This window comes from the organism of the source record quoted next, unplaced genomic scaffold (assembly GCF_019419815.1).
Source record: "Pyrus x bretschneideri cultivar Hongxiangsu unplaced genomic scaffold, Pyrus_bretschneideri_v1 Contig7, whole genome shotgun sequence".
In the NCBI taxonomy this organism is placed as follows: domain Eukaryota; kingdom Viridiplantae; phylum Streptophyta; class Magnoliopsida; order Rosales; family Rosaceae; genus Pyrus; species Pyrus x bretschneideri.
In genome coordinates, this window is record NW_025999809.1 from 4,584,785 (window position 1) to 4,609,275 (window position 24,491).

Consider the following 24,491-nt stretch of genomic DNA (forward strand, 5'->3'; position numbering starts at 1 on the left):
ATTTTTCTTAACGAGTCGAAACGGGATATCCACGTGTTACATGCGTATATACCTGTTAAGAACCCGTTATTAACGGGTTCTTAACGGGTCACCCGATAATGATCCGATTAGTTATTGTGTTGATCCGAAATCCGTTATTTTCGTATTGTGTCACTGTGTTGTGTAAGAAACTATCGGGTCTAGCCCAGGCCCATCGCCAATCCAGCCCGTTGAACCCAAACCCTTGACCCTTTGAAACCAGGCTTTTGGGCCTAGAACCCTTCAGCCCAAACCCACCAGCCTAACCTAGAAGGAATATTTCGTCAGGGAATACTCTGTCAAGGAATATTCTTTGGAATATTTTTAGTGTTGACTTTTTGTTGACTTTTTCGAAACTTACCTAGGATCCTTCTTAGGGTAATTCAACGTCTTGAATCCATTTTCGACGTCTGTTTTCCCAAATACAATCGTTTGAATAGAGTTTTATTAATTGGACCCCTTATGTGCTTATGTGCAATTATTAGCGGCGATTTCGTCATTCCTATTTTATACGGCTCTACAACAACAGAGTATCTGTGAGTGGACCCCTTCTAAAATGCATGTTTTAATAGTAGAAATGCATACATGAAAATCATGATTTAATTATTACGTTGTATGAAACGTTTTTATGAGATATTATACTTACTGAGAATATTTTGAATTACCATATTTTATCGAACTCATGTTTTTTGTAGTATAGATGATGGATGACTTTATACTACTTATGAACATCCTTTTGCACCAATATCAGTTTATACGGATGCGAAATCCTGTGACTGACTTGAATACCCTTGATCGGTTATTGAGTAGCAAACATATGGATGTAGGCTAGTAGGCTAGAAGTTTGCTGAGAATGTATATACTAGAATTACAGCTCAGTCTCACCACCTGGATTATACACTAGGCGTGCATATTGATGTGCATAACTTGCAGGTGAAGAATGAGACTTGGGCTTTGTGGACATGGTACCGGAACCAGGACTCCGACAATAAAATTGGAGATCAAATATATATAGTGAGGCAGCCTGATAAATGCCGCATACGCCATGTGTTCGAAAATTGGCTTGCTGACCTCTAAGTCTCACTGCTGCTTGCTGGGAAAATTATTATTAAGATCCCAAATCAGTTGACCATTCTTATCTGGATAGGAATAGGACAGAAGGTGCAGAAAGAGTAGGAAGATGGGGTTTCACCTATGTATACACACTATATATTTGGGGTTGGTGGGGGTGGGTGAGAGAGAGAGAGAGAGAGAGCGCAGAAGAAGAGCAACTCCGCTATTGCTGTATGTAAATGACAAAATCTCATTTATACATCTCCATTGTAACTTGAATGTATACTCTCTCAACCAATTTATACAACAAAAAACGTGTAAGATTTGTTCCTGGAGCAATTTCGGATATCAAATTCTAAACTAATTGCGTATCTTGTTGAGTTATTGCAAATTGGTTCAACTGATGAACCAAAAATTTCCCCTTCGCTTATTGTGAAGCCGAGAAATTTTTTGAAGTGACTTTTATTTGTCACTTCGTGTTACCAGTTCACTAATGTTATGGTGGTACTACTTATAAGGGTGGTGTTTCGACAAAATCATTAGCTCCCGAGCTCACACTGCATCCCATCTATAAGTCATTCGGAGTTTGGACGGAGTGATGAGGTTCGCTATAACCTCCGTACAAAAAACCTTCAACTTCTTCCCGTTCATTGTATTCTCCATTGAATTCCAGGCCAGAGGTTCCACCTCCATCTCATAGAGATTATCATCACCTGTTGTTTCTGTGAATAATATAATTTCTTACCGTCCCTTGTCCAAAGCATTTGTAATATTGTGCAAATTATGTTATATATTTGCAGGATACATAGCAATTTGGTGTCAGTAAAACTTTGTCTGCCGAATATTTGATCATGTTTTAACTTCGGAATTTCATGGTCTAGTTAATTTTGACGGATTTGAAGGGCTTTTAAAACAAATTAGAATCGAACTTTCGAATTTACTACCCCAAACAAATTGCACTTGAAATTACCATAATCAGAATTCATCAGGTCATGTACATAACTACATTCTACATAACATTTACTTAGGATATGAAATGGTGAGATCGATAAATTCGAAATCATCAATATATTGTTGTTCTTATTACATTAATATAGATATATGTAGCCAGTATATATACCTATTAGAGTGAATACCATACCAATGCCCCACAATTTGTTGTCCTGACACAATGGACCGGATTCGCTGCGTTGTAGTCAAAACAGATGACGACTTCCAGCAGATACGCGATCCCCCCATCATACTTGCACATAAAGAGAGGGTTTTTGCCTCCTATAGTCCTTCGAATGGCCGATTCAAGGTCGATGTAACGATATTGATATCCTGGTACAATCCCAGTTGTTTGAGAAAATAGATATTGTGCATTGTAGGTAAACCATAATCTATAAGTTTCATGGAAGTATTGTGTCTGGGAAAATTTATTGTCCGAGCACCTGCCGTGCTTGTTGTACTCATGCGCCCAGAAATCCATATTTGTCCGTCTAATGTTGAAGTTGGGCCAGGAATTGGACAAAAGTAATTGCAGAGAATGATCAGCACTCATCTGAAGCACAAAGACGAGAAGTTACAAGCATTTCAGAGAGCTGCAGGAGAAAAAACAAACTGAAATGAGTATATATATTCGATGTGTACCTCATTTCTGTTGAATACGGTACCAGCGCAGAGTATAGGTAGGCCTGGCAAACGGGTCGTGTCTATCGTGTTCGCGTCGTTTTCGTGTAACACCTGCTATCTTAACGGGTCGTGTCGTGTCACACCCGTTATCTTAACGGGTCCTTAACAGGTCGTGTCACTTTACCCAACGGGTAAAGTGACCCGACCCGTTATGACCCATTATGACCCGTTAAGAAAAAAATATATTTTTTTTAAATTTGCACATACCACACATTGCCACATAAATATTACTTCAAAACATTAAAACATTTCTCGTTCAAGTACTATATCTACACTCGAAAATAAAAACCTAATAAAAAAAATAATACATACACTACTAATATATTACAAATATTAAATGTGCAAGGATAAAGAGTTTTTGTTTTTAAGATTGTAAGTCTTTCTCAAAAGTTTATACCTCCATTTACAAAATTTTCAATTTACATCGATCATCATGAAATTGTATTCAATTTACACCTACATCTATATAATTATTATAGTTTTTACTTTTTAGGGATATAAAATTATTAAATTAATGTATATAATTATTAATATTATAGTTGATTCATACTTTTATTAAGTATATAAATTATAACATAAGATTTTGTGATATCCACATCCACTAGTGTAAATATTTTAAATTGAAGATTAAATTCATTCTTTGTATTCATATAGGGTCAAGGAGTGTAGCTGTAAAAATTCATCAAAATCAGAGTTAAAATAACCGTTAAATCTTGATTTTTCGTTTATAACCGTCAAAAAGCTTTGTCCCATTACTTGATCTCTAAATGTTTTTTTTTTTTTGTGATTTTTTGCTGATGTGATCTCCAAGCATATACAAACAATTTTGACGGTTTGGATCGTTGAAATTAGTTTTGGAGAATTCGTAAAATGATAGATTGACTAACACTTAGAGTTTATTTATACTTTCATTAAGTATAACATAAGATTTTGTGGTATCCACTTGTGTAAATATTTTAAATTGAAGATCGAATTCATTCATTGTATTCATATAGGGTCAAGGAGTGTAGTTATAAAAAATCATCAAAATCGGAGTTAAAATAACCGTTAAATCGTGATTTTTCGTTTATAACTGTTGAAAAGCTTGTCCTGTTACTTGATCTCTGAATGTTTTTTTTTTGTGATTTTTTGCTGATGTGATCTCCAAGCATATACAAACAATTTTGACGGTTTGGATCGTTGAAATTAGTTTTGGAGAATTCGTAAAACGATAGATTGACTAACACTTAGAGTTTATTTATACTTTCATCAAGTATAACATAAGATTTTGTGGTATTCACTTGTGTAAATATTTTAAATTGAAGATCGAATTCATTCATTGTATTCATATAGGGTCAAGGAGTGTAGTTATAAAAAATCATCAAAATCGGAGTTACAATAACCGTTAAATCGTGATTTTTCGTTTATAACCGTTGAAAAGCTTTGTCCCGTTACTTGATCTCTGAATATCTTTTTTTTTTGTGATTTTTTGCTGATGTGATCTCCAAGCATATACAAACAATTTTGATGGTTTGGATCGTTGAAATTAGTTTTGGAGAATTCGTAAAACGATAGATTGACTAACACTTAGAGTTTATTTATACTTTTATTAAGTATAACATAAGATTTTGTGGTATCCACTTGTGTAAATATTTTAAATTAAAGATCGAATTCATTCATTGTATTCATATAGGGTCAAGGAGTGTAGTTATAAAAAATCATCAAAATCGGAGTTAAAATAACCGTTAAATCATGATTTTTCGTTTATAACCGTTGAAAAGCTTTGTCCCGTTACTTGATCTCTGAATGTTTTTTTTTTTTGTGATTTTTTGCTGATGTGATCTCCAAGCATATACAAACAATTTTGACAGTTTGGATCGTTGAAATTAGTTTTGGAGAATTCGTAAAATGATAGATTGACTAACACTTAGAGTTTATTTATACTTTCATTAAGTATAACATAAGATTTTGTGGTATCCACTTGTGTAAATATTTTAAATTGAAGATCGAATTCATTCATTGTATTCATATAGGATCAAGGAGTGTAGTTATAAAAAATCATCAAAATCGGAGTTAAAATAACCGTTAAATCGTGATTTTTCGTTTATAACTGTTGAAAAGCTTTGTCCCGTTACTTGATCTCTGAATGTTTTTTTTTTTTGTGATTTTTTGCTGATGTGATCTCCAAGCATATACAAACAATTTTGACGGTTTGGATCGTTGAAATTAGTTTTGGAGAATTCGTAAAACGATAGATTGACTAACACTTAGAGTTTATTTATACTTTTATTAAGTATAACATAAGATTTTGTGGTATTCACTTGTGTAAATATTTTAAATTGAAGATCGAATTCATTCATTGTATTGATATAGGGTCAAGGAGTGTAGTTATAAAAAATCATCAAAATCGGAGTTAAAATAACCATTAAATCGTGATTTTTCGTTTATAACCGTTGAAAAGCTTTGTCCCGTTACTTGATCTCTGAATGTTTTTTTTTTTGTGATTTTTTGCTGATGTGATCTCCAAGCATATACAAACAATTTTGACGGTTTGGATCGTTGAAATTAGTTTTGGAGAATTCGTAAAACGATAGATTGACTAACACTTAGAGTTTATTTATACTTTTATTAAGTATAACATAAGATTTTGTGGTATCCACTTGTGTAAATATTTTAAATTGAAGATCGAATTCATTCATTGTATTCATATAGGGTCAAGGAGTGTAGTTATAAAAAATCATCAAAATCGGAGTTAAAATAACCGTTAAATCATGATTTTTCGTTTATAACCGTTGAAAAGCTTTGTCCCGTTACTTGATCTCTGAATGTTTTTTTCTTGTGATTTTTTGCTGATGTGATCTCCAAGCATATACAAACAATTTTGACGGTTTGGATCGTTGAAATTAGTTTTGGAGAATTCGTATGCCATCAATCAAGTTCCGTGTGTGTGTGTGTGTATATATATATTTATTAAGTAGATTTAAATCTATTTATTTTGTACGTATAAATTATAATTGACTGGTACACGGAATAGTACATGCATCATGTGTCACGTGTGTCATTATAAAAATAGTGAGATATGTCATGACAGTCATCTGTGTGATAAAAAGTTAATAACTTAAAAAAAAAAAAAAAAAATTTCTCACCACTTCTATTAATTTTCATTTTTCCCTCTCTTTTTTGTTTCCTTTTCAATTTTTTCTTATCATTTTCACTTTTCCCTCCAACATCTTTCCCTAATTCCCTCACTTTTTTGTTTCATTTTCAACTTTTCTTAACATTTTCATTTTCCCTCCATTTTTTTTTTCAAAAAGGGCGGCAAGTTGGCAACGGCAAGAAATTGATTATTGAAATTTGAATGGAAAGAAATCACATCAAATTTCAATGGATGCAAAATCATGCAATGCATCATGCATATTAAATTATTAATTAATAATTATTATAGTTTTTATAAAATTTAATATATATATATATAATTATTATAGATAGACTTAATATTTTGGGGGTATAATTATTATAGTATATATAATTATTATAATTATTATAAATTTTATAGTTAATTTAATATATATATATATATATTTATTATAATTTTTAGGGGTATAAAATTGTAAAATTAATGTATATAATTATTATAGTATTTTTTTAGGGTTATAAAATTATAAAAATAATATTCTGCTTATCGTGTATCGTGTTACCCACGTGTATACTCGAACCAACCCGTTATCTTAACAGGTGCTTATCGGGTTACCCGATAACGACCCGATTCGTTATCGTGTCGACCCAAACACCTGTTAATTTCGTATCGTGTCGTGTCGGGTTATCGGGTCGTGTCAGAAATTGCCAGGCCTAAGTATAGGTGCAGATGGATCGATAAAGTTGCTCGGCCAGAGGCCGTGCTTTGTAAAGGTATGCCGCCGAACTGGTTGGTTTCCACAAATTCCATTCCGGAGGCAGAAGACGAATGGGGATTGTTGGACGAATTGGAAGATATCATATGGTGTGGCAGCATTGCTCTTTCCGAGATAAGTGACGAAGCAAAGAGCAATGACAACGAGATATCATATCTGTTCAATGATAAGATTTATTATAAAAATCAAATTTCTTCCCAATTATCTCTTTGCCTTTTACTTTTTATTTATCTTTGTGTTATTTCTCGTTCTTCCTCCTACTTTAAACCTTATTTATAGATTTTATTTTTAATTCTTATAATCAACCTATATCACAAGTTAATTATATTTATCTACCTATATGACAGATTCTTTTTTTTTTTTTATAATCAACCTGTCACAGATTAATGTGTCTTACTTGTAGGTATGTTATGTTTTTTCTACCTTTTAACGTTAACATTGTTGATTTGGTAATAAGTTGAAGCATGTGTCACTAAGTTAGAAAGAAGCTAGGATGCATGGACACGGATACGGATACGGAGATACGACACGATACGACACAAGGACACGTTAAATTTCTAAAAACGAAGACACGATACGTTAGGGATACTGTAATTAAAAATATAAATAAATAAATCTAAAATATTATAAAATAAGCATTCAAATTTATTACTCAAGTTCAAATTTATTTCAATAAACTTCAAACAACTAGAAGGATAGTCTATCCAAACTTTGAAAAATTAAAATGAACATTTTCGAGAAAATTAAAAAAACATATAAACAATAAGAGCTCAATCTACTTCAGAATAATATATTATAATATAAAAAATACAATATTATTATTATTATCATATACAAAAAGTTAAAAACAGAGATCAGAAAGGCAAAAGACTTTTAGTTTCAGAGATGAGAAAAGCAAAGCAAAAAGGGCTTGCAGTTTCAGAGATGGGTTTTTACCTCGGGGAATCAGTTAAGCTTTGAATATTTCAATGATCAGTGAAGCAGAGGAGTAAGCTTCGAATAGCTCTCACCAGCTGTTGCAGACGGAGACGACAGAGACGACGGAGTAGTTGCAGACGACGGTCAAGCACGATTTTGATTTCTGAGGTTCGAGCGAGGAAAATTAGGTAAATCCGAATTTTAGTTTAGCTAATTTCAATCAAGCTCGATTCTGATTATCCTCCGATTTTAGTTGAAACGTATCTGAAAAATGGGATACCCGTATCTCCACAGTACGATACGCGTATCTCATTGTTCAACAACGTATCCTTTCACTCCGATACGTATCGGGCGCGTATCCACCCGTATCTTATGCGTATCCGTATCCTTGCGTGTCAGATACGGGATACGCTGGTTTTCCCCTGTGTCTGTGCATCGTAGGAAAGAAGACATGTCGAAGACACTAGTTTATGGACATCAGACTCCTGGCCCTCAATTTGTAAATCAGATTAATAGTCTCCGTGATGAAAGAGTATTCGGAGGATAGTCTATGTAAATCGCCGAGCTCTTCCGGCGGCTCGACTCCAAGCCCAGCCGTGATGACTGCTCCCTCGTTTGCAAGCGCTAGCTCGCCCTCGAGCGCCTCGACAACACCGTCCTTTGCATTGGCACCACCGGCAGCCCGAACCTCGTCGTCAGCCTCCTCGCTGCCAATTCCGCAACGTCTACGCTGTTCATATTGACGAGCACCTTAACCTTTCGTCGGTGAGGCTGCATTCTGCCAATGGCTCCGACAACAACGTGCTTGATTTGAACAGCTTATCGAATGCCGGTATAATTGCTATCAATGACAGATTCCCTAGGCTCGAAAAGCTGAGCTTAATCTGGTGCTCCAATGCCTCCAGTATCGGTCTAATTTTGCTGATAAGTGTAAACTGTTGAAATTATTGGATTTGTTAGAGTTGAATTTTAATGCTTGAAGTCTGCAATTCTTCGTTTAAGTACTTGACTGGAAATTATTGGTCCATTCCTAAATGGGTTACTTTTGGGGTATTGTCTTGCGGTCTTGTTTTGAATACTACCCCAAACTTATTTTGTTTTGAACAGACTGATTATTACAATCACCGAAGTTTATCTTTTGTTGACCCTAAAAACTATTTGGGCCTAAACACCTTCCCATGTGTGCCTTTTAACCACCGACATAATCCATCAGCTAGCTTAATTTGCCATTCACAGTAGTTGTTTTTGTCGTTTAGTTAAGGATTTCTAGAAATCAGAAACTTTTTTTTTTTGTTCCCTCATTTCTGGCTTGTTAATACAAGCTATCGTTGCATAAAAAAATAAAATAAAAAGGACATAGCCTTATGCCAACCATATTTTTTAAAATTATGATTATTAAATGGATGATTCGAAACTTCTATAATAACTTAGATGAGGAGGGATGTTTGAACTTGACACGCAAGGTAGAAATCAACTTCCAATCCACTAGGATATTGGACCACATGCATTATGCCCAACCATATAAATATCAAGGATTGGCAGCTTTACTCGATAATTTCCTGTAAAACGGTCTTTGAATCTCAAAAATTTCTAAAATTTATTTATTTTAATACATTTGATATTATCCATACTAAAGGGTCGAAGAATGGGCAAACCTCACAGTGGCTAGTATTATTGCTTTTGTTTGAATTCGCCTTTAGTCACATGTATAAGGAAATTTAAATTTCGTTCATTCACTAATCACCCGAGAATCATATTCATAAAGTAATTATCCAAATTTTAAAACAAAACACCAATAAATAATCCAAATACATAGAAAAAGAGTAATGTTATGGAGGCTAAATTTGTAGACAAAATTTGCAAACCAAATGATGTGCTACCAATAAGGAATGATCACGTTCATCCATGTTTAATTAATAATCTAATCAACAACTTTGATATCATTTAATTCACAAAATTGTCTTTAAATTTAGTCTCCCTAAGGATCCTAACATTACTCCATAGAAAATTGTTCAAAAACTTGAACCAAATATTAAAAGGGCATTTAGCCACTAGGGGGAACTCAGACACATGTTGGCCCCTGTTTAAAAGTTCTAATCTTCCATCGGTGTAGGTGACTCTTGAAAATCAAAAAACTACATAATGGTATCTTTGGGATTACCAACTTGAACAAAGTTAGTCTAAATGACTTTACGATGTGAATGATACTTACTATTAGATGAAGTCTTCACTCAGTTAAAGTCAACACCAGTTCAATTGTTTGAGTTGTGTTAGACGAAGTCCTCCCTCAGTTAAAGTTAACACCAGTTCAAGTGTTTGAGTTGTCTTCTAATTCTTACTTCAAATAGTTGGTTAAGTTTATGACTTTCATATATTTTGTAGTTGCTTAACTCTCTTATTTGTGTATATTTGAATTTCAAATATTCCTTGTAAATGGGGTTTTCAAACCCTGAATGTAATCTCAAATGTATTATAAATACAAGCAACCCAACGTTATTTGGGTATGCACATTGGTGAGAAACTTGGCGTTCTGTTATAGCTTTTCCAACCTTCCATAACTTTGTACATGGTATCAAAGCCTTCTTAAGTCCAACGACAAGATCCAAATATTTTTCTTTGCCCATCAACTTTGACAATGATTGACAACAACGCTTCCAACACCAACAATAACCCCCCACCCCATCTGCAATCAATCCTTTCTCATCCGCCATGACCACCATTGTCAATATTAAACTTGAGAGGACCAACTACCCACTATGGTTGGCCCAAATCCTTCCTATCCTAAAGAGTTGTGACCTAATGGGTTACGTCGATGGCTCATGTGTTTTTCCTCCCAAACACATCCCCGGAAATGCAGCTATTAATCTCGCCTATACTACCTGGATTCAACAGGACCAAATGATCCTCAACTGGATCAATGGTTCCCTCATGGCATTTGTCCTGTCAACCGTGGCTAGCAAACGCACCTCGCGTGTGACCTGGGAAGCTTTGGAACAACGTTATGCATCCTTCTTGCAGAACATGATCTTTTAGGCGAAATGAACTCCTGCAAACAAAAAAAGGTGATATTTCAATTGCTGATTTTCTTGATAAAATGAATTCAATTTTTGATAACCTTCCCTTGGCTGGCAAGCCTATTGATGATGATGAGCTAGTTCAAATTATCTTGAATAACCTTAGACTGGCATTTGAAATGACCGTGAATGCTGCATAAGCACGGGATACTCCCATTACATATCCCACCCTTGAGGCTCTTCTCCTGACCACTGAGAGAAGAATGTTGTAGCAGACTGTTCCATTGGTTGAAACTGCTCCAATCAATGCATATGTGGCTGCAAGAGGATGTGGTGGACGTTCTCGAGAAACTGGACGTGGTGTTGGTCGGTCCAACCGTGGTGGTTCTGTGAATCAGCGAGGTCATGCTGTTCGCAACAACAACAACTAGCGAGGCTTTGGTCATACTAGGGAACGTTGTGCGTCTGCTAGTGGGCGTATAACCTGTCAGATTTGTGGACGAGAAGGGCATCATGCCCTAGATTGTTATCAACGTATGAACTTTGCCTATGAGGATCGAATCCCAGCTAAGCGCCTCACTGCAATGGCCTCATCTCCAATCACTCTGAATCACCAATAAAATGGTCAGTGGCTCTTAGACACTAGAGCAAACGCTCATATCACACCTGACATTCAGAACCCGGTGAACCCTAAATAATACACTGGCAATGACAACATTGGTGGCGTAGGTAATGATTCTGGACTTTCTATTGCACATTCTGGTTCTAATAAAATTAAGGGTGGTTCTTGCTCATTTACGTAAATAATATTTTACATTGCCCTCTTGCCTCAACTAGCCTTATTTCTGCCCATAAGTTCACCCTTGATAACCATTGTTATATTTTAATTTTCCACATTTTTTTGTTGTTAAGGACCTTAAGACCCAGATGACGCTTTTCCAAGGGAGGTGTGAGAATGGGTTATACCCATTTCCAAATGGCGGTGGATTATCCAATCGTCCATTTTCAGCATTTTTAGGAGTTCGAGTGTCTGCAAAGCAGTGGCATGCACGACTTAGTCATTCTAGTTCCTCCATAATAAAGTTTTTGATTTCAAATAAACAAGTGCCAATAAGTGGCACTTTTGAAGTAACCTTTTGTCATTCATGTCCGTTAGGCAAGAGTAAAAAATTGCCTTTCAAATCTTCAAAGTCTGTTTTGAAATTTCCGTTAGAACTTTTACATTCCGATGTTTGGTGTTCACCAATTGTTTCTATTGAAGGTTATCGTTATTATTTATTATTTGTTGATGATTATTCACGTTATTCGTGGGTTTTTCCAATGAAAAATAAGTAAGAGGTTTTTCAAATTTTCATTAAGTTTAAAACAAAGGTTGAAAACATGTTTAATTGTTCTATTAAAACACTCCAGTGTGATGAAGGAGGAGAATATAAGAGTCATGTTTTTCGCCACTTTCTTGACACACATGGGATTTCTCAAAGGTTTTCATGTCCAAAACATCCTGAACAAAATGGCCTCGCCGAGAGAAAGCACCGTCATATTGTTGAAACAGTTGTTGTCATGTTGTCTCATGCTCATATGTCTTCGAACTATTGGGTTGATGCTTGTCCAACAACAACATACATAATAAATAGGTTACCAACTCGAGTTCTTTCCAATGAGTCACCATACAAAAATTATTTCAAACAAAACCTAAATATGATTTTTTTAAAGTGTTTGGATGTCTGTGTTTTCCTTGGCTAAAACCATACACACAAAACAAACTTCAAGGAAAGTCAAAACCATGTGTTTTCTTAGGTTATTTGCTGGATCACCAAGGATATAAATGTTTGGATTTATCCACGAGAAGAATTTATTTGTCTCGCCATGTCCAATTCGATGAGGACTCTTTTCCTTTCCAGGAAATCACACCTTCACAAGGAAACGTCCAACCACCAGGTAATTTATCTAATCCTGATTTGTTGCTTATTTTTCCTGATATTTATCAACAGACTCCCTCATCCACTCAACCTCATCAGCATGCTATAGTCCCTACCTCCAATCCCACCGTGACTAATTTAAATCCTACCTTAGATATTGCTGTGTCACCTTCATCTCCTATTCCTTCACCTTTAAACCTTACCATACATGCATCTAACCCCAACCATATTTCCCCCATTCCCTCTAGCCCTAGTGTGCCTTCCTTAACCCTAGGGTCCACCAGTGAGCAAGAATAATTTCAACCAGAATAATCAACAAAATGAACCAGTTTGTGCATCTAATCCAGGTCATTCAATGACCACTTGCTCCAAAGCTAGAATCCATAAAAGAAATCCTAAGTATGCATTGCATGTTGTTACTAATGATAAAGTTGTTGAGCCCATGTGTTTCAGTCAGGCAGTTAAACACCAGGAATGGAGGAATGCTATGGTTCAAGAGTTCAATGCCCTACAAAGGTGTGGAACATGGAAACTGGTTCCTTATCAACCTATGATGAATTTGCTTCCCAATAAGTAGGTCTAAAAGATTAAAAGAAGAGCTGATGGTTCGATAGAATGCCATAAAACATGGTTGGTTGCGAATGGGTTTCAACAGAAGCATGGCATTGATTACACCGAAACGTTTAGTCCAATGGTCAAGCATAATACTATTCATTTGGTACTAAATCTTACAGTCTCTAACTAATGGCCAGTTCGTCAATTGGATATTCAAAATGCCTTTTTACATGGCTACTTGACAGAGGAAGTGTACATGAAGCAGCCTGTTAGGTTTGTTGACAAACAATATCCGAATCACATATGCAAGTTACAGTGGAGTTTGTATGGTTTAAAACAAGCACCACGAGCATGGTTCCAATGTTTTTCAGACTTCCTGCTTCATTTGGGTTTTCAAGAATCCAAGTGTGACTACTCTTTGTTCGTGTTCAATCAAAGAGGAGTTTGTTTGATTTTGTTGATATATATGGACAATATTTTGCTTACAGGCAATGACCCAGTTCAAATGCATCACTTGATAAAAAAGTTGAGGACGCTTTTTTCCATGAAAGATTTAGGACCTCTTCACTGTTGTCTCTGTGTTGAAGTGTCCTATTTCAATCATCAAATGCGTCTTAGTCAGACAAAGTATGCCTTGGATCTCTTGAAACGCACCAAGTTTGTTGATGCGAAGCCCATTTCCACTCCAGTTCTTGCAGGGCAAAAACCGAGCATGTTTACCGGAGAGCCTCATCTTGATCCACATACTTACAGAAGTATTGTTGGCACCTTGCAGTACTTGATAATCACACGTTCTAATATCTCATACGCTATGAACCAGGTATGCCAGTTCATGCACGCTCCAAACAATACTCATTGGACTGCTGCGAAACGTATCCTTCGAGTGAAGTCCACTTATGATAATGGTCTTCTTTATAAACCTGGTAGCATGCTTCTCAATGCATTCTTTGATGCCGATTACAGTAGAGATCCAGATACACGACATTCAACAGGAGGATTTTGTGTCTTTTGGGTTCCAACTTAGTTTCATGGAAGAAGCAGAAAACAGTTTCTAGATCGAGCACAGAGGCTGAATATAGACAATTGGCCTATACTGTAGCCGAGCTATCATGGTTGAGATCTTTGTTTTGTGATTTGCAGCTTACTTTGGTTCGTCCACAAATTTGGTGTGATAATGTTTCCTCTATTGCCTTGGCATCGAATCTTGTGTTTCATTCACAAACTAAGCATTTGGAGGTCGATTACCATTACGTAAGGGAGAAAGTTGTTCGTGGTGAACTTCTGGTAAATTTTATATGTTCACAGGACCAAATGGCAGACTTGGTTACAAAAGGTTTGTCTTCATCGAGGTTTAAGCTTTTGGTGTCCAAGCTTCCAGTTCTTCCTCGTCTTGTCAGCTTGCGGGGGGATGTTAGACGAAGTCCTCACTTAGTTAAAGTCAACACTAGTTCAAGTGTTTGAGTTGTCTTCTAATTCTTATCTTCAAACAGTTGGTTAAGTTTATGACTTATATATATTTTGTAGGTGCTTAACTCTTTTATCTGTGTATATTTGAATTTCAAATATTCCTTGTAAATGGGGTTTTCAAACCCTAAATGTAATCTTAATTGTATTATAAATACAAGCAACCCAACGTTATTTGGGTATGCATATTGGTGAGAAACTTGGCATTCTATTATAGCTTTTCCAACCTTCCATAACTTTGTACAGCAACAACATGAGCAAGTGCTCGGCAAATGCATGACCAATAGTCCTTGGCAAATGCATGACCAATAGTCCTTGGAACCACAATGGTAACTTATGTCTATTTCTATGGTGGCTGTGCTTTACCTTTATTCTTGAAGTTGAAAGTCTTAAGATCTAGAGAATCGCGCTTTGAAACCACAACGGTAACACATGTCTATTGGACCCAAAAATGTGGCAAGCGTTGTTCATTGTGGGAAGCTGAGATATCCACCAACACATGAAGCCACAGGGTATTCTCTTGTTTACAATCAGCTCTACCCTTTTGAAGGCCTCCAAAATTACACTTCCGGAATCATCCACCATGTTCATCTTACAGGTTTGATTTCATTTTCTTCTTATTTTCTTCAAAGTTTCAATGGAGAATTACAAAGTTGGGTTTTGCTGAAATGACTGAACTTTTAAATCCCCCAAACATAAGTTGTGATGGAATGTGGTTCTTCTGATAAGTTGGTGATCTAATTATTGTTTCGATGTAGGGTTGAAACCGAATACACTATACTTTTATCAATGCAGGGGTCTTTCTATACCTGCAATGAGTGAAATATACCATTTCAGGACTATGCCAGTTTCTGGTCCTCGGAGCTACCCGGAGAGAATAGCAGTTGTGGGAGACCTTGGCCTTACTTACAACACAACTACCACAATAAGTCAGTTGACAAGTAACAATCTTGATCTTGTTCTAGTGATTGGTGATGTTACTTATGCAAACCTCTACCTCAAAAATTAAACTGGCTCTGACTACTATCCTTGCTCATTTCCAAACTCTCCGATACATGAGACCTATCAGCCTCAATGGGATTACTGGGGAAGGTTAAAACATCAATTGCTTTATTTGTACACGCAATGGCTGCTTTAAATTAGGGCATAGAACTTGTTTTCTTATGTTGTCCTTGCTGGGTAATTTGTGTAGGTATATGCAGAGTTTAGGTCCAAAGTTCCAATAATGGTTGTTGAAGGGAATCATGAAATAGAAGAACAGGCTAAAAATAAGACTTTTAAAGCTTATAGTTCTCGGTTTGCAACCCCATCTGAAGAAAGTGGATCTTCGTCCACATTCTACAACTCATTTAATGCAGGGGGGGATTCGTTTTATCATGCTTGGAGCCTACACTGACTTTAGCAAATCAGGTAATTAAAGTTTGCCTAATTTTTGAGTTTATTCCTTGCCTAAATGTTCCTATTTTTGCAATTCTTTTTCTTTACAAGTCATTTCTTTATTGTTTCTATCCCCATTAAATCAGTGATCACTTTGCCTACAGGGAAACAATAAAAGTGGCTGGAGCAAGATTTGGCTAATGTGGACAGATCCACAACTCCCTTGTTGGTAGCTACTTGGCATCCTCCCTGGTATAGTGCCTATGAGGTTGGAAATGGAAGAGCTACTGTACTCTTATGGTGTTGATATAGTGTTCAATGGACATGTAAGTAACGATAACCACCAATGATTGTCACAATCTTTGATAGGTAACAGGTTTCTTTCTTATAGCCGGAAACCATGTGGAAGAAGTGGTATAAGGGTCCTTCGACTGAGGCTTTCTTGCATACCAGTAACCAGATAGTGATAGAAAAAGAGAAGGAACTGCAGTTTATGCTTTGAACTTTTGAGAAAACAAATTTAATATGAAATTAATTGGTACTTGGTTCCCTCATTGCTAAAACACATAATACAAATCTTATTTGAAACGCTATCAGAAACAATGACCATGTCTTGAAACTCGTATTCAGTTGTCCTTAGTGTCTATGAATGATGAACAATTTTTCTCATTGTAACTAAATATCTTTTTGCTTTAAAGTGCACTGAATGTTCTTCTGTTTTCTTGAATAAAACAATAGGTTCATGCCTACGAGAGATTGAATCGAGTTTATGATTACAACTTACATCCCTTTGGTCCTGTATATCTCACCGTTGGTGACGGGGGTAATCGGGAGAAGATGGCCGTTCAACATGCTGACGAACCTGGTCATTGCCCAGAGCCATTAACTACTCCTGACCAACACCTAGGTGCAGGTGCCTTTTGTGCAGAGAACTTTACCTCCGGCCCAGCAGCAGGTCAATTTTGTTGGGATCGGCAACCGGATTACAGTGCTTTAAGAGAAAACAGCTTTGGCCATGGGATCCGTGATGTACTCCTTTTTCTGTGTTTCTGTTTGGTAAATATCCAGTTTGACAATGCATTCAATTTTCTATAAACGTTGTACTTTAATTTGTTCGACCCTACACTACATATGATACAACTTGAAAATGATTGATGGAAAGATGAGCATGTGATTGACAGTTAATGGGCATAGAAAGACCACACATGGGTAATGTTATGGAACCAGTTTAAATCATTTTTACCATACCACTGCAATGTCACGAGAAAATCACTTAGCACCAATATCTGTTTATACGGAGTGCGAAGATCCTGTGACGACTTGAATACCCTTGATCGGTTATTGAGTTGCAAACATATAGATGTAGGCTAGAAGTCTGCTGAGAATGTATAGACTAGAATTACAGCTCAGTTTCACCACCTGGATTATGCACCAAGCGTGCATTTTGATGTCATAACTTGCAGGTGAAGAATGAGACTTGGGCTTTGTGGACATGGTACCGGAACCAGGACTCCGACAATAAAATTGGAGATCAAATTTATATAGTGAGGCAGCCTGATAAATGCCGCATCCGCAATGTATTCGAAAGTTGGCTTGCTGACCTCTAAGTCTCACTGCTGCTTGCTGGGAAAATTATTATTAAGAACCCAAATCAGTTGACCATTCTTATCTAGATAGGAATAGGACGGAAGGTGCAGAAAGAGTAGGAAGATAGGAAGATGGGGTTTCACCTATGTATACACACTATACATATACATATATATATATATTTGGGGTTTGTGGGGGTGGGTGAGGGGATAGGGAGGGAGGGGGAGAGAGAGAGAGAGAGAGAGAGAGAGAGAGAGCGCAGAAGAAGAGCAACTCCGATATTACTGTATGTAAATGATAAAATCTCATTTATACATCTCCATTGTAACTTGAATATATACTCTCTCAACCAATTTATACAACAACAAACGTGTAAGATTTGTTCCTGGAGCAATTTCGGATATCGATTTCTAAACTAATTGCGTATCTTGTTGAGTTATTGCAACTTGGTTCAACTGATGAACCAAAAATTTCCCCTCCGCTTATTGTGAAGCCGAGAAATTTTTTGAAGTGACTTTTATTTGACACTTGGTGTTACCAGTTCACTAATGTTATGGTGGTACTACTTATAAGGGTGGTGTTTCGACAAAATCATTAGCTCCCGAGCTCACAATGCATCCCATCTATAAGTCATTCGGAGTTTGGACGGAGCGATGAGGTTCGCTATAACCTCCGTACAAAAAACCTTCAACAACTTCCCGTTCATTGTATTCTCCATTAAATTCCAGGCCAGAGGTTCTACCGCCATCTCATAGAGATTATCATCGCCTGTTGTTTCTGTGAATAATATAATTTCCTACCGTCCCTTGTCCAAAACATTTGTAATATTGTGCCAATTATGTTATATATTTGCAGGATGCATAGCAATTTGGTGTCAGTAAAACTTTGTCTGCCGCATATTTGATCATGTTTTAACTTAGGAATTTCATGGTCTAGGTAATTTTGACGGATTTGAAAGGCTTTTAAAACAAAGTAGAATCAAACTTTCGAATTTACTACCCCAAACAAATTCCACTGCAAATTACCATAATCAGAATTCATCAGGTCATGAAATGGTGAGATCGATAAATTCGAAATCATCATTATATTGTTGTTCTTATTACATTAATATAGATATATGTAGCCACTATATATACCTATTAGAGTGAATACCATACCAATGCCCCACAATTTGTTGTCCTGACACAATCGACCGGATTCGCTGCGTTGTAGTCAAAACAGATGACGACTTCCAGCAGATACGTGATCCCCCCATCATACTTGCACATAAGGAGAGGTTTTTTCCCTCCTATAGTCCTTCGAATGGCCGATTCAAGGTCAATGTAACGATATTGATATCCTGGTACAATCCCAGTTGTTTGAGAAAATAGATATTGTGCATTGTAGGTAAACCATAATCTATAAGTTTCATGGAAGTATTGTGTCTGGGAAAATTTATTGTCCGAGCACCTGCCGTGCTTGTTGTACTCCTGCGCCCAGAAATCCATATTTGTCCGTCTAATGTTGAAGTTGGGCCAGGAATTGAACAAAAGTAATTGCAGAGAATGATCAGCATTCATCTGAAGCACAAAGACGAGAAGTTACAAGCATTTCAGAGAGCTGCAGAGAAAAAACAAACTGAAATGAGTATATATATTCGATGTGTACCTCATTTCTGCTGAATACGGTACCAGCGCAGAGTATAGGTGCAGATGGATCGGTAAAGTTGCTTGGCCAGAGGCCGTGCGTTGTAAAGGTATGCCGCCGAACTGGTTGGTTTCCACAAATTCCATTCCGGAGGCAGAAGACGAATGGGGATTGCTGGACGAATTGGAAGATATCATATGGTGTGGCAGCATTGCTCTTTCCGAGATAAGTGACGAAGCAAAGAGCGATGACAACGAGAACAATCTTGAAGAAGTGCATGGTTGTCAAGCAATTATCGAAAGAACAAAGGGAGGGAGTGGGGATGGGATGAGAAATAATAAGGAAAGCTAAAGAGTGAAGCAAGTGTGAATTTTCAAAGAAATGAAGAGGTGTTTAAATAGTTAGAGTTGAGGTTAAGGGTGGGGTCTGGAGAAATTAATTAAGGTGAAGCTAACTAGCAAAGATGATAATAATTAAGGTCAAGTAAGTGTGAACATATCCTGAACTAGGGAATGCCTCTTTCTTGTTATGCAAGGCTTTGCATTCTCATATGCATGCTATAAAGGGTGGTAACCGTGTAGTGGTTGATTCATCATCAACCCAATCAACCCAATTATAGCGGTTCCTCATGTATCAGATGCAGACCCTAAGCTAGCTAATAGTCTCAATTTTTAGATTATAATTCTATTTTAGAAATCCATTTAGGACCACGCTAGCTAAATATGGTTCCAATCAAATAAATACAGAAACGATTTGGACATTGTTTGTGTATCTTATCTTGTAAATTGGAGTTTCAACCACTACCTTCTAGCAGTGGTAATTCTTATCTTTGAAATTTTGGAGCTCTCCTCTTCATGGTTTCTATTCAACTTACTTATCCCGTTTGCAGATAATTAATTATCTTCTGGATTAAGTAAATAGCTATTTCAATTTGCTGCTACTCACCCTGGAGCTAGCCTTCGGACCGGGGAAATCATATTGTCCTATAGACACCAGCTTCGTTGCTGCAAGGCGACACCGCAGGGTGGATATCTGCGGGTACTCGTCATTTCATTTCATGGTTGTATTGCTTCACATTTGCAGATTGTTAACACAACATGCCTTCTGTTTAGTTAATTCATTAATAAACATCATCAAATATACAACATACAAATAGTTAGAATTGAGGTTAAGTGTAGAGTGTAGAGAAAGATTAAGTTGAATCTAGCCAGCAAAGATGATAATAATTAAGGTCAAGTGAGTGTGAACATATTCGGAATTAGGGAATGCCTCTTTCTTGCTGCCCAAGGCAATGCATTCTCATGCTATAAAGGGTAGTAACTGTGTAGTGGACGATTCATCATCAATCCAATTATATAAAGTGGTTCATCATATATCACATTCAAACCCTAAGCTAGCTAGTAGTCCACATTTTAGATTATAATTCTGTTTCAAAAATCCATTCAGGACAACGCTAGCTAAACATGGTTCCGAACGAAAAAATACAGAAACGATTTAGGCATTGCTTGTGTATCTCATCTTATAAAAATGTACAACTTACAATACACTTAATTTCGAACATTGTTTGTGTATCTCATCTTCTTCGTTGAAAGGCAACACTGCAGGGTGGATATCTGCGGGTAGCCATCATTTCGTTTCTTGGTTGTATTGCTTCATATTTGCAGATTGTTGAACATGCCTTTTCTGTTTAGTTAATTCATTAATCAAACATGATCAAATATACTCGTAAATTTTTAATCGACTCCAAGTTTCTTAAAGACATCCATAATTTGGACAACAAAAGGATTTCATTACTTTCGATGTCTACGTACACATGTACTTGTTGTTGCCTTCCGTGACCGAAACCATACTCTTCACATATACAACGGGTGAATGATTTGCTTTGCACTCTGGAAAATAAGAAGGTGGCAGAGGAAAAATGGGAATAATCCTTACAGCACTTTGAATGGGTAGATTTTTTAACTTTTTAGTGCCGAGGTTATAGCATACTATGCCTCCATTTTCCTCTACCATAAGAACCTCGTTGCTTTTCCACATTGCCGATGTGTTCTGCAGGAGCAAGGGGGACAATGAGAACCATGGGATCTTGGCAGCAAAGTGTTTTGTCCAAACACCGCCCTCATTATTCGCACCACCACGAGAATCATCATCCATGAGCCACATTTCAAAGGGTAGTGTATCACCACCTTCAAAAGTATTATAATTCAAGCGAAAAAGAGCGATGGATTCATTCCACACCTTAAGACACATTTGAATACCAATTCCTTCGAAATCATTGAACTCTAGCATCTCATGTGGTAACAGTATGTCATGAAACACCTCTCGACTCATGTCAAACAAAATGATCACTCGCCTAATCTTTTCTTCCTCCTGACGGCCGGCATCATAGAAATGGACAAATTCCTTTTGTTGCTCACTTCCTATCCAATAACACATCCCCTTGAAGTACACCTGAAAAGTTTCAGGCCAAAGGAAAGTAGTTTCCGTTTCTAAAGAACAAGGCTCGATCTCTCTCCAAGAATTAGTTCCCAAGGTATACACCACTACCTTGAGAGGATGAATAATCAAATGTTGTGTGCCGCCATGCAATTCTGAACAAGAAAATCCAATTTTGACAACTTTGTAATCTTAGATTTAGGATCATAGCCTAATCCCAAAACATCGTGGAACCGATCTGTTAGTGGCATGTAAGGCATATCCAACCACCAAGGATGAGGATCCCTAAGGGATGCTTCGTCGAACCAATCTGGAATGTATGTCTCCGAGGGAAGGACCCTGAATTCCTGAATTGCCGGATTCCACAAAAGCACCTTAGTAGAATTAGGTCGAGCTAGACAAATGATTCCATCACAATGACCTGTAACATGAAATGATTGATCATCTCCAATCTCTAGACTCATAGAAAGAGGAATATCGAAGTCCTCGATCCCAGAAAGAGTGCTACACTTGTGCACAACACCATCGTCGTCATCAACAATGACATTGTCAAAAGTAAGCACTGAGAATACGGATTGAAATTTGTCCCTGTTTGGGTCCTCTGTAGAAGGGAATAACATTCGCTTCAAAAGGACACGAGTGGATTGATCGTCCAGCAAGGAATGGGAGAGGTGCTTGTCGACGAACCTGGGGTCGTTGATGAGAGCATGCCACCATTTAGCGACGCACTTGAATCGCATCAGAGATTTCGGAGGCAGAGTTGACAGAATATTCACCAACAAGTATTGTCCAATTTTGGATGTTTTGTTCGTCATTTGTGCAATGTCAATTATGGACCTCACCCTTGTTCTTCTACACACACAAAAAGATCAGAAGATTCCACAATTATGCCAATTGAAATTCAAAAGCGAAATAAGAATTGAAGCAAAAAAAAGTATCGTTCTTTCATTTAAAAAAAATATATATAAACTGAAATTGAATAATAAAAAGCTAGAAATAAAGTTACCTTGTTATATGCTAGGCAGTAGGAAAAGGAAGAGACCAAAGCAGAAGCAACGCTGCGAGTGAGAGGGAAAGGGGCAGACTCGACGCAGAAAATGTATTTTCTGCGTTTTGTTCGTGCAGCTGCGTGCAATGATGCAATAGCGGAGAGGGGTTTTTATTTTGATTCTTGTGCGACCGTTTTTCAACACCCTCCTAAATTTACGAAGTTACCCTCCGAAATTCGGCCGCGGTTTGCAGTCTCCAATTTAGTGTCTTCTTTGTATACCCTCTGCACTCTCACATAACTCTAACATATATATATGTATGTATGTATACCCTCTACACTCTCACATAACTCTAACCTTCTAACCACCTTGCCACCTATACAACAATCTCAACTAATTACTAGTCTAATACAACCACCACAACAAACTAACTAGCTCTAAGTTTTATCACCAATTGAATCTTTAACAATACTATCATGTTGTGTAGCACCCATTAAAATAAACGTGTAAAATGACTCGATCCGAAATTGACCCGATAATATTAACAAGTAATATGACCCAACCCGTTACCCGTTAAGGAAAATATTTTAAACCAATAATAATCAAATAAAAAACATAATATTAATAAGTATATACATACCATATTATCACATTCAAAACATAAAAACGCATTTATCTTTCAAGTATTACATATTTACATACCCAAAATAAGAGCATAATAAAAAAATAAAAAAAAACATTAGAACGTTACAAAATATCAAATGTTTAAAAGATTTGCAAAATTAAGGGAGTTATGTTTCAAGGTTTGGAACCTTGCACATTTTCTTACAATCAAACTCTTCAATTTTCATCAATCACTATAGGAAACGGTATTGGAACTTTGACTTGATATATTGTCTTCAAGAGTTATATTGATGATATGTTCAGTGAGACTTTCTACATTAGCACTCTCTTCTCATTTATCCTATGGCTATTGTTTAAGTAAAGTCTTTAATAGTTTTTTAATTAATGTAGAAGTGCGAAAAATATAGAAAAATATATATAAACGCTCGTAATGACAAGCTTTACAACTTTCATGAATGGTTTAACTTTGAAATGTATCACTATAATCATATAAATCATATATCAAAATTTAACCGTCGATTATTGTTTACATTTATGCTTCATTTTTCTCACCAAATTTTATTTTTTTAAATTTTATTTTTTGAAAACATGATCTATTAGAGGATACAGGAAGATGAACAGTTCGGATCGTTGACATTATGTTCGGAGTTTTACTGTTAGTGAAAATATTGCTTGGTGTTTATAAAGTCTCTACAAACTATATAACATCGACTCATATTTCAATTAACCATAAATATCGGGACGTGATATCAAAGATCCGAACCGTTCATCTTCCTACATCCCCCAGAAGATCATGTTTTCAAAAAAGAAATTTTTTACAATGAAATTCAATATAAAGAATAAAGTCTAAACGACAATCGACAGTTAAATACAAATTTAAGGTTTATGGATTATAGTGTCGGATTTCGAAGTTAACCCCTTCACGAAAGTTGTAAAGCTTGTCACAACGAGTGATTGTGTGTGTGTGTGTGTGTGTGTGTGTGTGTGTGTGTATTACATTTCTTACACTTCTACAATAATTATTATTAATTTTATTACTTTTACACTCAAATAAAAACACTATTCATGATGGTTTGAAGGGTTTTAAAAATATAAACGATAATGTAAGTGTAATCATTGTCTACTCGTGGAGGAATGATGAATCACGAGTGTTTATATATTCTTTCACATTTTTCATACTTGTAGGGATGTCTCATTGCCTATACTAATACTATACTAGTTGATTTTAATTTTGGCAACAACAAGTTAAGTAAAATTTATCCTATTAATGATAATAAGAAACTCTCATAATAAAAATAAATAAATGAATAAAACTTAATTTTTTTTAACTTATATAGAATAATAATA

At 36.3% G+C, this 24,491-nt stretch overlaps 2 protein-coding genes, 1 long non-coding RNA gene and 1 pseudogene across 3 annotated transcripts; 2 read left to right on the top strand and 2 right to left on the bottom strand.

The window, feature by feature from the left end:
• The first annotated feature begins 10,424 nt into the window (after positions 1-10,424).
• LOC125472602 lies at positions 10,425-11,827 on the top strand. Its single transcript, XR_007254512.1, has 2 exons — positions 10,425-11,296; positions 11,480-11,827. It is a non-coding gene; the product is annotated as an uncharacterized LOC125472602 (long non-coding RNA).
• Positions 11,828-14,796: 2,969 nt separating this feature from the next.
• Positions 14,797-17,615, top strand: LOC103927725 (annotated as a pseudogene).
• A 943-nt stretch (positions 17,616-18,558) lies between these two features.
• Positions 18,559-19,426, bottom strand: LOC103927698 (ribonuclease S-3-like). The gene is made up of 2 exons (XM_048574259.1): positions 19,117-19,426; positions 18,559-19,028 (listed from the first exon to the last, which is right to left on the bottom strand). The coding sequence occupies exons 1-2, from the start codon at positions 19,372-19,374 to the stop codon at positions 18,609-18,611; spliced, it is 678 nt and encodes a 225-aa protein (XP_048430216.1). The 5' UTR covers positions 19,375-19,426; the 3' UTR covers positions 18,559-18,608.
• A 1,297-nt stretch (positions 19,427-20,723) lies between these two features.
• Positions 20,724-22,667, bottom strand: LOC103927726 (putative F-box/kelch-repeat protein At3g17540). The gene is made up of 2 exons (XM_009336670.2): positions 22,538-22,667; positions 20,724-22,383 (listed from the first exon to the last, which is right to left on the bottom strand). Exon 2 carries the CDS (start codon positions 22,344-22,346, stop codon positions 21,660-21,662), a length of 687 nt encoding a protein of 228 aa, XP_009334945.2. The 5' UTR covers positions 22,347-22,383; positions 22,538-22,667; the 3' UTR covers positions 20,724-21,659.
• Positions 22,668-24,491: the final 1,824 nt, after the last annotated feature.